Source organism: Podarcis melisellensis, assembly GCF_964234715.1.
Source record: "Podarcis melisellensis genome assembly, chromosome: 12".
NCBI classification, from domain to species: Eukaryota; Metazoa; Chordata; class Lepidosauria; order Squamata; family Lacertidae; genus Podarcis; species Podarcis melisellensis.
In genome coordinates this window covers 31,886,601-31,902,315 of record NC_138544.1, presented here as the reverse complement: position 1 = coordinate 31,902,315, position 15,715 = coordinate 31,886,601, and the positions used below count along the sequence as shown (strand labels likewise).

General features: G+C 40.1%; 1 protein-coding gene across 2 annotated transcripts in view; it reads left to right on the top strand.

Moving 5' to 3' along the window:
* Positions 1-3,804, top strand: part of UMAD1 (UBAP1-MVB12-associated (UMA) domain containing 1) — a 40,652-nt gene extending 36,848 nt beyond the window's left edge. Inside the window, exons 3-4 of one of the 2 annotated variants that reach the window (XR_014161925.1) lie at positions 1,333-2,430; positions 2,905-3,804. Coding sequence is in view for 1 of the 2 variants with exons in the window: in XM_081882878.1 (XP_081739004.1) it covers positions 1,333-1,578 (246 nt within the window). In the remaining variant the exon portion in view is untranslated. Of the gene's footprint in view, positions 1-1,332 lie in introns of both variants that reach the window. The other variant, XM_081882878.1, reaches the window with a different exon arrangement.
* The last annotated feature ends 11,911 nt before the right edge of the window (positions 3,805-15,715 follow it).

Below are 15,715 nucleotides of genomic sequence, written 5' to 3'. Positions count from 1 at the left end.
CTGTGGTTCTTGCATACATTGCCCACAAGACTGAAATGTTAATCCTTTTTTAGTCAAATGAACTAGGTGTGGAACCCAACACCAAAAGAGGAGAAGCAGGGTGCCTGTAAAAGCGAGATGGAATGAAACAATACATTGCAAATTGTCATAATTAGGGTGTTTAGCCATTTGAAAACAAGAGCTTAACCTCTCTTTTGTCTGCTAAAGATTCAGAACAGCATTTTTGTAAATCATTCATTACTGCTTGCAGCGCTGCTGTATAAAAGAATAACTTCTATTGTTGTCAGTATGGCATTTCTTCCAAATCCATTTCATTCCACTTGTAAGGAAGAGGAATGAATGGGACAGGACAACATATGAAGTTACCTTCCTTTCTCCAGCTTTTTTTCAAATGAGTGCAGTTAACTTTAAACATATTTTCCCTCACATGCTATATTAATATGGGTCATTATTTGAAGTCCTACATTTGTGCAACAATTAAGCTGCAAGCAGCTGTTCCCTGGGGTGTAGTTTTAGCAAACAAAACAAGACTCTAGGGATTTTAATTCTTTCTTATGCCGTTAAACAAGGACATCATGCCTGACAGCATGTTTTCTCTTACAGGGGAAAGTAGACCGGTGCTCTGATCCAGCATGCACAGTTGCTCTTATTGTTCAGGGGAAACTACTAACAACAGAGGCCTTGTGACCTTTCCTCCTTCAGGCCACTTTCCCCCTGCTTATTAATCACAATAGCAATAAATGCACTGTCTGGGGAAAGCATCAGATTATCCAGCTGCAAAATGTTATTGTTTTTTGCTCTTGAGAAACGCAGTATTACATGTGACCGAAGGACAATCTTGCATGTAGGCAATGTACACCAAAGAGAAACAAACATACACATTTATAGTCTAGTAAGCTGCTTGTGTGGAAAGGCCCCTGTAATCTGATTTAAGAGTTGCTGATACAGGATTGAGTCATGTAAATGAATACTGGAACCTCTAGAATAACGCCTGTCTCTTTAGATCACTATCTGGTTAAAGTAATGGCTTTGTGCAGCTGCGTTTTTAAAGAGAGATGTTCATTTAACAGCAGTGCCGAAGTAGACACTGTGTTACCATCCTCGCACACAAATGTTCCCTGTCTTCCCAAAGCACAAAATTCACAGGAGGCACTTCATTTGTCACCTGCGATTACTGCTTCGGCTTCGCTTGGGGCCACATCATGGCATGAATTGACTGTTTCAATTTTATTCAAGCCAGTTCACAACGACGCTGCGCAAGAAGGCCACTGTGAACAAGTGCAGCATTCATAATATCCATTTTCTCTCTTTTTCTCTCTTCTGTTTCCTTAGACAAATTCAGAGAATCAACCAAAGTTGCCTGAGATGGGGACAGAGAAAAATCAGAATGTGGAAAGCCAGCCTTCTATGCTGGAACTTCTCAGTGATGTACCTTTCACGCTTGCACCACATGTCCTGGCAGCGCAAGACGCATGCAATGACTTTCCCAGACCATTGCTCTCCTATGATGTCAATGACAACCTAACAAGATTTTGGTACGATTTTACACTTGAAAATTCTGTGCTGTGCGAATCGTAGTTGTTGAATCAAATGTACCTTGATCACTTGATGTAAAATACCGAGGCGTTGTGTGCTACGTAGCTCAACTTCTTTGTGACACAATCTGAGTCATTGTCTGGTTAAGCATTGACATTTTCCATCCACTGTGATGTCCTTTACAAAGTTTGAAAGTACCTGTGCCAAACCTGGCAATTCCGTTATAATCTTCATCTTGAACTCCTTGAGCAGAGTTCCTTTTAATTCCAGATAAGCTATCTAGGTGTTGACATTAGTTCAGGGCTTGCCTTTTCAAAGGAAGACATTGCATATTACAAGAGCACTTTGATTTAATAAACGGGTAAGAAGTACATGATAGTGAATAAACTGGCTCATTTTGGGAGAACAGCCTTTAAGTTCTCTAACATTAGGCACAACTTTGTAGAAACGTTGAACAGTGCCAGATTCTATTTTACCCCTTTTATGAAATACAGAATTGTCTACATCCACAGCTCAGAATGGGCTGCTGGTGTAGTTTTGGGGGTTTTCATACTATATTTCCTTGGGACTCAGCAGTTTTTCATTTGCTGTTTGTTTTCATCAGCACATATGTTTCTGGTTTATATCTTGATCAGCTTTTCCATTGCAAATCTCTGTACCCACTAGAGAGTGAAATCTGGGTATGTGTTTATGCACACACACACACACACACAAGTTTACCACTGATCCTATAATTTATATGGGTCAAATGTAAAATTGATGGGTTGGAGTATTGGAAAAGATCAAATAGTTACATGTTTAACTATATGAGGTATCCTCCGACCCACATATTCAATTCACAGGTCTTATTCCTACTAAAGTTTAGCTGAACTTCCCTGTGCTCACTATTGTAGTGTATATGAATAATTATTGTGTGCAAGGTTCATTTATTTTCTTTTTACCAGGGATTGAGTGGAAGAGGATACATTTGTTCTGTGCCAAAAGCAAGTATTTCAAAAGGAATGTGCAACATGGTTATTTAAAAACATGATACACATTTTTAAAATTAATATTCTGTGACTGCCTTTCCCAACCTAGTACCACCCAGGTGGTTTTGACTATGATTCCTATCAGCCCTGACTTTCAGCCATGCTGTCTGGAGGTTATCAGGCTGGGGAAAGTTCCTCTGTGGGATGCATCTTCTAGATTACATTAGATACACTTAATTCCCATCAAAATCACTGGGATGCTAGTCATGCCTTAGGTTCCATTGATGTTAGGGGAACTTATTCTGGATCCACTGCTTTGCTTTTGTGTTACACTAACAAATGTTAAATGTTTCCTTAGTGTCTATGTGTTGTTTTTTCTTGAGAAAACTATGTTATAAAGTTTGACAGATCTAGGTGTGCCGTATATTTGTATGTGTGCAATAAAAGCTAATTAAATGTGATATTCCTTTTGAAACTGGAAAATAGTGTCCTTGCATGTTCAGTTCTGTAGCCGTGTTTATCAGATGTCACAGAAGGGACCAGACATTGTTTTTAATGAATTAGAGATTTATTTAATGGTAAATGAGAGATGACTTTCTATTAATTAACTTGAGTGATAGCTTAGAAAATCTAATTTGCACTAAATTCTGTATGATGTTGCATCATATCAGCAGAAGAACTAGATTGTGATCATATTCTAGGATATGAATAATTATTTCTAGAGGAAGGAATAAACAGTTTAAATGAGGCTGTTAGAATTTATGTCTCTTGCAAATTTGATGGCAAGGGGGTCTCAATCCCTGATCATCTAGGTTGTATGTTGTACTGTTCGTTTTTGTTCTTTATTTTACATTAGCCATTATATTTTGACTAGTCCAAAAGCAATATTGCCACTACTGTTGCCCCGTTTTACTCTGTTAAAAACCACTTTGCAGTATAATCTAAAATATACTTAAAATTAGATGTAACGTACAGTACAAAACATAAGCTAATATTTCAAAATGCTTTGCATTAAATAAAAGGCAGGCAGCAGGACATACTTTTATATTTAGCATTTCTTTTTTATTGTATGATTATTTTATGATTCCTGTAATAATTTACATCGAAATAAGTTTCACAGTACAGTATATATTTTTATTGGGGCTCCAATAAAACACACAAAAGTGTTACAATGAAGGTATTTGTGTTAATATTTTGATTGTATTTTTTATTGTGTTGCTTGTTGTGAGCTACACTGGAGTGTATTTCTTTCTGGGGCAGGTATTAATAAAATGAAATAAATCTATACTATTAAACTGTCCCTGCAGCAGATCTTTATTGGGCTAATGAGTTCCAATTATTAACAATTGGGTACTGGAGTGTTGTGACATATTGGAGGTGTTCTGTAGCAGAGTTACAAGTGGGAGGGGCTTTGGGGCAGTTATTCCGCAACTGACAATTCCTCTGCAATGTAAATTATTTCTACATTTACATTTGTTTAGAGGAGCCTGTGAGATTGGTAAATCTCAGCTAAATTACACTATGGTGAGTACAGTCATACCTTGGTTTTCAAACGCCTTGGTACACATACGTTTCGGCTCCCAAATGATCAAAACCCGAAAGTGAGTGTTCTGGTTTTTGAACTTTTTTTGGAAGCTGAGCATTCGATGTGGCTTCCGCTATTGTTTCACATTTAGGAAGTCAAACAGACTTCTGGAACGTATTCTGTTCGAAAACCAAGGTATGACTGTCTCTTATTTTATTTTGGCAATAGTTGATGCCCTTGCTCTGACATAAGCATTACAAATCACTTTATTTCCCTTGAAAAAGAATCTTCTTATAGATTTTTGGAAAGGATTTTAAAACATAATCTTAACACAAGAAATAAGCTATTCATAGCTCAAGATAAACCTATGAAATGGTCGATTATGATTTTCCATACAAACCACAATCTGCAGAAAGGATTGTTCATAGCTTAGTGATAATGGTTTGTTTCACCAAAACAAACCATTGTGCCTGATTTGGGCACAGCACTAAACCAAGGATCTCAATTTGCGTTTTCTGCATGTTAACAGAGAGGAACAAAGCAGGCATGATAGGCATATTAACTATGGTTTACCACATATTAACTATGTGCAAATAAGGATACATCTATTTGATAGACTACAGAGTGTTTGATGGTCAGTCTGTTGGCAACACAGAAGCCAATGAAACCTTATAAGTGAAGGAGATGAAAATCAGTCTGAATGTTTACATGAGAAATGGAACATGGAGCATGCAGTTTCAATCTACATCATTCTCTTGTGTGGCTTCTACTGATTTCGGTTGAGCTTAGGAGCTTTCTTAGTGTATTGTATGTTTATGTGGTCCGCCTGTCACCTTTTGTAAATTAGTGACTACAGCAAAGGTAAAGGGACCATATAATTCAGCTATACTCTATGAATAACTGCAAAGAAAGCATCTAAGAAAGCTTCGAAGAACCATAATAAAGAGCAGGAAACATCCATGAAGGTAAAATGTGTATCTCTGAAAACATTCTTTGGCAATATCTCATGTCTGATCATTCTTTTATGTGTTCCCCTATCTGCATGCATCTGAGGGCTAAAACTAGATTTGTCCCTAGGGATCTGTCACTGTGAGTAGAAGGGTTTAGGGGAGGAAGTATGGGATGGCAAGGGAGAGAAATGTTCAATCACAAGTTGGCAAAAATGGAAATAATTATATTCACCAGGCTATAAATGAGTCTTCAAAAGGCTCTACGTCTTGGAAGAGCTGGTAAACTCCTTGACAGGCCTGCACTTGATTAAAAATTATGGGGATGCTCAACACGTCTTTGTTCTTAGGACTCAATACTCAAGGTGGAGAATATCTCGTGATCTTGACACAGTTGGAGAGAGTTTCATTTCACCTGAGATCTGAAAATTCCTGTGTAAAACACATGTGTGTTCAAATTCTTTGTACTCTTCCATGCAGTGCTTTTATTGTGAATTAAAAGATGGTTCAACTCTTTCATCAGGTGTATCTGACTTTTCGGTTCAAGGTGGAACTTTTCAAAATAATCACTAAACTTCAGAAGTGGGTAGACACAATACAGATTGTAGCAAGGTCATGTATTCCAAGGGCTTGGAAGCCCAACTTCCTGAGATCCTGGATCAAGAGATTCCGGGAACTGGGAGCTTCTGGCACTAAACTTCCACTGAACTATGGCTCTCCCAAAGGTCATGTGCAAAGCAGAGCCATTGTTTGTTCTCTGGAATGATTTTATATGCATGCAGTTGTTTTGACCCATTTTCTGTTTAAATCTAAAACATTCTATAAAAGTAAAGTCTATAAAAAGTTTAGAAAAAGGTGTATGTGATGACATAATAACCTTTTCTTTTGTGGAGGGGGATCTTTCGGATTATCTCACCTCTGTTACTGTTTGTTTCCAACGCAATATGGTTGTAACCCAATACCCAGCTCTTGCAACCAGTGAGGCTGGGTGGAATTACACTTCATCCTACAGAAACGGAGCCTATAGCTATGACAGCAAACAAACTGGCTGCCCTGAGAGTAGAATTGGTTTGGCAACATGCATAAACACGCACAGGCATAAAAGATTAGTTATACCAATGTCACTGCCGCTCTGATGGCCTAATGTCATAGAACAAGGGTGGGGAACCTCAAGCCTGGAAGCCAAATCCAGACTTCCAGACTTCTCTGTCTGGTCCATGGGACCCTCCCCAAGCCATGCCCTCTTTGGCCTTGCTCTGTGTCCTCCTTGAGTGCTGTTGCCTGGCACCTGAACAGTGATAATACCTCTTTCTTAGACTCAGAGCTGTGGGTGCGTAGAAACCTCTGGTCTTTGCACAGCTAAAATGTATCTCACGTCTGTTGCTGCACCTGCCTCTGGCTCCACCTCCTTTTGCTTGTGGTCACAGCCACTACTGGCCACTACTGGCCTCTGGAAGGTTGTCCTTGAGGAAATGCCACCCTCTGGCTGAAAAGGGTTTCCCATCCCTGTCACAGAGTGTTACTTGAGTAAGTTGGCCTCTCTAGGTTCCACCATTCACGCTCTTTAATTCCACTCAGTTTTGCATTCTAGAGCAGTTGAGTGCAAATGTGGCTGCTATGGTGGTGGCAATTATTACCCACAACTGTAATTGAGCCATGCCAAGACACATTCCGATGCAGATACGCTATCCTAGGTTAGCATGATAGAGTATATAGCAACAGAATTGTGTTTGAATAAGTGTTGCAGTGCTTTGTCTCCATTCTGTAAACAGTGTTAACTGGGTATCTTGGAATTGTAATGGAAACCACTTGAAGGTGCCCAGGAGAATAAGAGCAATTTCTGTGTTGAGCCAGTACTGACTGAAGTGTCTGGAAGCAGACTTGTAAGAGAGCTGTTATATGTTTCCAGATGACTACAGGAAACTCCCAGACGAATGGGAAAATCCTAGTTTCTGACCAGTTCATAGATAGCAAACCATGAGTGAATCAGAAGTTGTCCCCACAAAAATACACACCATGGCTTGTTTCTCCAAAGCTTGGTTTGTTTTCTCGCTGCTCATGCCTTTGAAACTTGGTGAGCCTATGGGGTGAGGTCATTTGGATTTAAAACTACTTCTAGTGGTCTTGCCATGTCCATTTGGTACTAAAAAGTCCCTGGCCACCAAACTGTCATAGTCATACGGTGACAACTCACTTCTTGCTGCTGGGCCAGGAGTTGTGCCACCCGTTTTAGCTGCTTATTTCCCAACAATACTTCTCATAGGATTGTGCTGCTGTTCCATAAAACTAAAGAAATAATTAATGAGTCTCTGAAAACCAAAAAGCAAGCTGTTCAAAACATACTGCAGGCTTTTCGACCAAGCCATTGGGTCATCTCCTTGGGTAGATTTGGAGACTTTCCGGCTTCCCTGCTTTAGAGTAAAAACAGTATTTGACAGCCCTGCATTCCAGGCTTATTATGACTTGAATGAATTAAGAACAATAGTTTTCAGTTGTAACTCACTTCCAAGTATTTATTCTTAGATGTGCAGCCTCGGGCTGCAACATTCCCCCTACAAGTTAACTTTCTCATTATTACTAAAAACAAATAAAATTCCATAACACTTTGTTGTAGATGTATCTAGCAAATGAATGCTGTGACTTATTGGGATGATTCAGCCATAACAAGAAACTAGTTACCATTCTGAGAGCAAACCTTGGGATTCTGTGCTTCCTTCTCTTTTGTGCATCAGAGAAGATTAAGCACTGCCACTTCAAAGAAGCCATAGCTCCCTGTAATGTGCAAATAACTGTGGTTTGTTTAAACCAAAAATTGGGATTGTGACCCTCCAGTTGTTGAACTACAACTCCCATAATTCTTGACCAATATCCGGGGCTTTATAGGGAATCCCACATTGGGAGGAATGGTATTGTCAATAGGGTGTAGGGTGTTGGACCAGGACCTCAGAGACTAGGGTTCAAATCCCCACTCATCCATGAAGCTCACTTGGTCCCATCACTACCCAGCATGAGGATACAACATGGAGGAGGAGTGGTGGGTTAGAAATGTAATATAATAATGAAATATGGTTGTCTCCAATCTCTTGAACACAAAAAAGGAGTAGAGAGTGAGAGAATCTGAGGCTCGTTGCAGCTTGCTCATGTAGCAGGAAACCACAGTTTCCCATCCAGTTTCAATATCTCCCATTACTTCTGAACATAATGAAGCGTCCTATAGTGTAATCCATATTTGCACTGTTAATTTAAGGAATTCTCTCATAGTAAGATACTGTTTGCCCTTCTAAATAATATACTGAAGCAGATGGACGACTAGGTTTTCTATTCCCAGTATTTATGAAGGCCACTTACATGGTGGGCTTAGTTTTACAGAAAAGAAAGATTACGCATAGCACAAAAGAAAATGGCTGTGAAGGTTTCCGTCATGTGAAGATTTAATTTCAAGAAGAGCTAAAAGGCCTGGTATTCACAGCTTATTACAGCATCTGGAGATGTGGGCGGTAGCTAAGAGAGAGAGGCTCAGATATCATCCTAGATGTAGGCAGCAGCTGCAGTACAGATGAAAAAGAGGACTTGGTTCAGCCACCAACTCCGTTTAGTTTTATTTGTTACAGAGATAAAATAAATGCTTGAGATCAAAGATCCCATTTAGAAGCCTGTCTTCCTAAGTCACTCACCACATACACACAACTCATAGGACATTAAAAAGCTATTTACATGCAAACAGCAAAAACATGCGGAAAAAATCTCACCAGAGAACATTTGTGGATTTCTTTCATAATAGTTTTCCTGTAAATTATTCCATGTATTTGATTGTATACATAAGCCAAAATTGAACTTTAAAAAGATGCCTGAATGGTGTAACATCAAATCTGTCTTTGCTGAAAGCTATGTGTCCCCCTCCTTTCCTGCCTAGTTGTCCCCCAGATTCAAGAAATAAATAAACTGAAGGACGGAGAAGTTAAAAGTAGGATGAGCAAGAGTGTGAGGGAATTCCACTTTTAAGAAGTGTGCAGCTCAAAGAAGACAGGGTTTCCCCCCCTTACAATTGCCCCACACCAAATCATAGCAATTTGGCCACCTGGTTCATACAGGAAGTTGTTTATTCTAATGATAGTCTGGTGCAGCAACGTTAATTCCTCTTTCTCAAAGATCTGTGAGATGGATTTGACATCATCAGTTCATTCCTTCCATCCATCATACTACTTGTTACGGATAGTCTGTTTCTAAAACTTCGTATGGAAACCTTTTGTTAAACTCTGGCCCAGTTCTTTGTTTGGTTACCTTATTTTATTTTATCTCCTTAGTCATTTTTAGAAAATATTAAGCTCTTTTTTTGTTGTTGGTTTTTAATCTTGATTAAATTGTGGAGCTTGGTACTTTCCAACAGAGCTGTATTGCAGATATAAAATATGCCATCAGAAGAAAAATGCTGGATTTTTAATGCACCATGAATTTGCAGAAGAATTTGTGTATCTTTTGCCAAAACCTGATGTCAGATACAGCCATATAATTAGGCCTAAAATCTTGACAACTGTATTTAAACCTCCTGAAAGTTAAGACTGTCCTGCTGCTCACCAAGTTAATTTAGTATTATAATATTTAACTGGGAAGTGCCTGACTTTGCTTTTATGCATATGATTACAAGCTTTGCAACAAAATGATATTAGAAAATATTCTCCCAAGCACCAGAAGATTGAAAGGAAAATGAAGCAAGCAGAACAACAGTCTTGCTCAGAGGTTAAAAGGGGAATATTTAAATATCTTGCAATCATCTATATTTTAATGTGAGATGAATATATTGTTCTCTTGAAATCCTGTTTTTCCGTTTTAAGTACAGATGCTGAATATGTTTTACACAGCACAATCAATACAATGTTATTAGAGCTGAGATTTTTCCATAAAAAACTCTCTACAAAATTAAGATGAGGCTGAATTTTAAATCTTTTTCTACCTTCACATATTTGATTAAAATATTCCATTAACTGAGCAAAAGCAGTCAGTTAATGGAATAGCAGGAGGTGTTTTTGCTTTTTTTTTATTTCCTTAGATATTCCATCTCACTATTTTTCTTTGATTAAATATGTGTTCCTACAGAACACCTTTTGATTCCACATTATTTTTACTTGCATTTCACATGTAAGGGGCATCTATTTGTAATTTGCAGCTTATGTCCTTACACATCATGCACTACAATGGGACTTACTCTCTAGTAGGTATGGTTAGGATTGAACCCATTCTCATTCATCAAATTCACTCAGATCCTGTACAATGTTTTAGTCGTTTATTTTCCAAGCAAGGTCAAGGTCCTTACTGTATCTTGGTCAAGAAACTGAGATGAGGTGCTCTGCTGTGACATAATTTCTGAGTTATCTCTTGGTTTGTTTTCAAAGGCAAGGAGAAAAAAAGATGGGAAACAGGAAAGTGGGGAACGGAGGGGGTGGGAACAGAAGAAAGATAAGAGATGGAGGATTGGACCAACCCAAAGTCTACTTCCAAGACTACTGATCTAAAGCAGGTTGTTTGGCTGGGTTTCATTATGGTGCCTGTTAACCTGGTAATTATTCCTGCTGGACCAAACTTGCCAGTAAAATGGCAAGGTATGAAACCAGGAGATGGAATGTTGTGTGGGTTCTGTTCCCTTGGGCTTTCACTGACGGAACAGGCTTGCCTGCCCTGCCCAGATCTCCAGCAGCAACGAGAAAGGCGCCATTCAAACAGGTGAGTGCTCTCACAATGCCCTAGGGAATGTGTGTTCTCTGCGGTTCAGTAAAACGTTTGTGTCCGGCATTCAAAGACATCATAAAAGAATGGGAGTATTTTAGGTGTAGAATGCCCTGCGGGCTTCTTGGTATATTTAAATGGTTGCTAAAGAACAGAGAAGGTTTTATTCAGCCCAAGGTAGATGAATTAATGGTTAACAGCCCAACTTGAAACATTGTTGAGTGGTGGAACTGTCTTTGATTATTATCACATTTTTTTACAAGGGGGTATTTTATCATTATTACTACCCTGTGAGAGAAGTCTAAATCAAGGATGGGAAATCTCTGTTCTTCCTGAGACGTTGGACTCCAACTCCTATCAGCCCCAGCTACCATGGCCAGTGGTCAGAAAAGGTGGGAATTGTAGTCCCTGGAGTGCACCAACTTCCCACTATAGGGCTAAGTAGCAGGGTCTGATTGAAGCTTTGTGGCAAAATTTGATCCTGGGTTTCTCTGGTACTAGTCTAGCAGGTAACCACCACACCACACTCTGGACAGATCCTCACTATATATTTACAGCTCATCTGGCGCACAATTAAAGCGCATAACTTCTCCCAAAGAATCCCAGGAACTGTGGTTTGTTAAAGGTGTTGGAAATTGTACCACTGTGAGGGGGAAATTGCAGAATTCTTTCTTTTGAAATGTTTCTTGGGTGTACTTTAAATATATGGTGTGGATCTGCCTTGGCTCGCAAGGTTTATTCTGGCAGCCTTTGGAAGAAAGTTGCTTCTTACAATACAAAACCTGCAGGTAGGATGCAAAGAACTTTGGACAGTATTTTGAGGGAAATATTATGACCTCCAGGCTCTATTTTTCAGTCTCAGCTTCTGACCTGCAGTATCCTTCCTGGGATTATAATACTGGCCCACCTCACATGGTGGTTGTAATGATAATAGAACGAGGTACATGAAATTCTGTGAACACTTGAAATGCACTTTATAAATCCTAGGGTTGTCAAGGCCAAGGGAGAGATGTTTTTGCTCATCACAGCACTGTGCTCCATCTGAACTTTGATTTACAACAGAGGTTCTTGAACTGTCGTCCATGGAAAGGCTGTGGAATAGTTAAGCATATCTGTACTTGGCCCTCTGTTTTATTTATTTATTTATTTATCCTGGCAAGAATGATCAGTTTTGCAGAACTTGGCTCCCCAAATCAGCACATCCACCACGTGAGAAAGCAAATGCTAAGGTTATTAAAATTTTGAATTAGTTGCTGTAGATTTTTTTAAAAAAAGAAGTTTGAGTGGTCCATCAAGTGGTCCCACCCCCAAGCAATGTTCAAATGATCGACAAAAAAGACAAATTTGAGAACCACAAATGTATAGCATTTTTACCTTTCCCCTTTCTCCAAGATCTTCAGAGAGCCATACTTGATTCCCTTCCCATTCCCCATTTATTTTTTATTTTTCGTTACCTAGATAGACTTGCTTAAGGCCACCCAGTGAATTCGAGCCCCTGTCCTGGACTAAAACTGCAGACGTATGTGAGTTTCATAGGCAGATCAAACTGTTTCTGCGTTTTCCTTTGTCCTCTGCTGCCTGGATACCACAAGTGCTATTTGTACAGCAATTTTAAGTGTGTCACACCTTTGTTAATGAAAGTGTGTCTGTTCTCACTTGTTCTGCGTCAGGTGGACCAGAGTTTAGCTTCCAGCCCTCTGCAGAGAGTTTTCTGACATCTGATTTAAAGGAATGTGTAAATTGCCTCATGTGGTTAAGTCAGTAGGTAATCTATTTTATTGTACCTAGTTAATGCCTAATTCCAAACTGTAAAGGCAAAATGAAGTGTTCGAGGGAGAGAAATACTATAAAAGGAAATAGAACTTTAGAACCTTCTAGGCTTTAGTGTGCCAGCTAATGCATCCATCCACCTTGAGTGATTTTCCTGGCTGCTTTGTGTCCTTGAACTGAAATAGCACTTACTGCCTGCCCTAAAGGAGGATGGAGTTGTGGGTAGCTAGATACCATTGTCCTTTGCATGGCTGGAATGTAGCCTACTGTGCACAGATAAGAGTCACATCCGTTGCTCCGCCCAGTTTTGCTTCTGGGCCCACCCACTGTTTTGCATATGTCTCCACCCACCACTGGCTTGTAGCCCCTAGAGTTTTGCCCATAAGGCAATGTGGCCATACAGCTGAAAAACGGTATCCTACCCCTTTTTTAGGGGACGCGGGTGGCGCTGTGGGTTAAACCACAGAGCCTACAACTTGCCGATCAGAAGGTCGGCGGTTCGAATCCCCGCGATGGGGTAAGCTCCCATTGCTCAGTCCCTGCTCCTGCCAACCCTGCTCCTGCTCCTGACGTTCGAAAGCACGTCAAAGTGCAAGTAGATAAATACCTTCTTTGGCGGGAAGGTCAACGGTGTTTCCGTGCGCTGCTCTGGTTCGCCAGAAGCGGCTTAGTCCTGCTGGCCACATGACCCGGAAGCTGTACGCCAGCTCCCTTGGCCAATAAAGCGAGATGAGCGCCGCAACCCCAGAGTCGGTCACGACTGGACCTAATGGTCAGGGGTCCCTTTACCCCTTTTTTAATATAAATCATAGGTGCAGCAATTATAGTTTTCGGATCCAAATGTTCGTTCGTTTCAAATCTCTCAAAAACACTTTAAGAACCTAAATTACAGTTCCACAGCACTATCTGTGTTCAAAGTGCTTAATAGCCACCTTAGCTATTGTTTCAACACCAGAGAAAAGATGCACTAAATTCAGAAGACTGGATGGCAGGATTCTACCTTGTAGGACCATGGATTCTACATATGTAGAACTGTTTCCCTTGATTAAAGAGTTTAAATTAACATTTCCAGTCAAAAATAATTTATTTTAACTGCCGTTCTCTGGAATTTCTGACTTTTAAAGTGGGCGGTATTGATTATGCATTATTGCAACAAAGAACACTGAGCTCATTGAAGTGCATCAAAAAAAGGAGGATGTTTTATGTAATGGTCAAGGATCTTGTTCCAAGCAAGAGACATAACTCATTTCAAGGCCAGTGTCTGCTGCTCTTTAAATACCATGACTAAGGCCAATGAACATCATGTAAATAACAGCATCACTGCAAACTGGATCAAGTAATTGTCCTGTTTGACCACCATCAAGTATTTTTTAAGATTTAAGGGTGTTTTGTTCTGTTTTTACAAAGTAGCCCTCAAAGAAGGGCGTTCGAATTTTCCGCATCTGTATCATGACATAATATTGGCTTGCATCTGCTCTTCCATTATTTTAAGATTTGTGTAGAAGAACATACAAGAAGCAGAGGGTCAAAAGATGGAAATCATCTAAGGACTGTAGGCAAGCAAAGGGGAAGCAACATGATAGACGTGTATGACATCATGCATACTGTGGAGGAAAGTAAGTTTTCCTTCTTTTCTCATAATATTAGAACTTGGGGTCAGCCAATGAAGCTGAGCGTTGGAAAATTCAGGGCAGACCAAAGAACTTCTTCACACTTTGCGTAGTTGAACTTCAGTCTGCTACCACAAGATGTAGTGATGGCCAACTTGGATGGTTTTAAAAGGCAAATTCATGGAGGATTCAACTATGAGCAACTGTAAATCATGATGTCTGAATTATAGTATGCTTCTGTGCATCAGTTCCTGGAGATACGAGTGGGGGAGTACTGTTTGCTCAATGTCCTGCTTGTGGCCTTTTTCATTAGGCATCTGGTTTGCCACTGTGAAGACTGAATTCTGTATTAGATAGACCTCTGGCACAGCTCTTGTTATGATCACATCTGATGCATATGTTCCCCTTATGTACTCTATGCAGCTGCACTATTATGCTTGGGCAACCAGAAATTTCATCTTAGAACAGGGATAGCTGTTGTGGTGTCCTTCAGATGTTGGGAGCTACAACTCCTCCATCCTTGACTATTAGCCATGCTGCCTGGGGCTTATGGGAGTTGTAGTCCCAAACACTTAGAGACCAACATGTTGTCTCTAGGACTGACAAAATGGGAAGGGCTACCAGTCTTAATGGGACATGGGTGGCGCTGTGGGTTAAACCACAGAGCCTAGGACTTGCCGATCAGAAGGTTGGCGGTTTGAATACCCGTGATGGGGTGAGCTCCTGCTGCTCGGTCCCTGCTCCTGCCAACCTAGCAGTTCAAAAGCACATCAAAGTGCAAGTAGATAAATAGGTACTGCTTTGGCAGGAAGGTAAACGGCGTTTCCGTGCGCTGCTCTGGTTCGCCAGAAGCGGCTGAGTCATGCTGGCCACATGACCCGGAAGATGTACGCTGGCTCCCTTGGCCAATAAAGCGAGATGAGCACCGCAAGCCCAGAGTCGGCCACGACTGGACCTAATGGCCAGGGGTCCCTTTACCTTTGCCTTACCAGTCTTAACCCCTCAGTTCCTTGAAGAAGATGCTTCTAACATAAGCTACTGTTCAATAGCAAATGACACTTTATTATAGTGGGGAACGTACGATTAAAATGTGACTGCAATTTTTAAAACCTATAAATAGACAATAAAGAACTTGCAAACATGCAGAACTTGAAAACTCCAGTTGGCAGATGTGTACTATCCATGTGTGATTGTACAAAGGGTGCTCAAGGAACAGTTGCAGGTTAATTATGTGCATTGGCCTGCAGAAATTTATTAAATTAAACATATTCAAGGAAGATGGGTTTGGCAGTGGCTAACAGCCATTAGCTAAATTTCACGTTGGCAATATAAATTCACCTTTAAATATTCTTTATGTATTTGCCAATCCATTGTAGTGTTAATCCATGTAATGTAATCAATCAAACTCTTTAAATTCTGATTCCCGATTACACTAGGCCTTAGTCCAAATGATGTTGCAAGGAACTGATGTTCTTCAGTGTGTTGCTCCTGAAAGAAAAGTGATACGGCTCTATTAACTGAGATCACAACGAGGAAGTGATTTGGAAGGAAGATTCCATAATGCCTTTTCTTACAAAGATTCCTTAACCTGGTTCACTACCTCAGAACAAGTCTCCTCAGTGTAGTTCTAATAGTTCC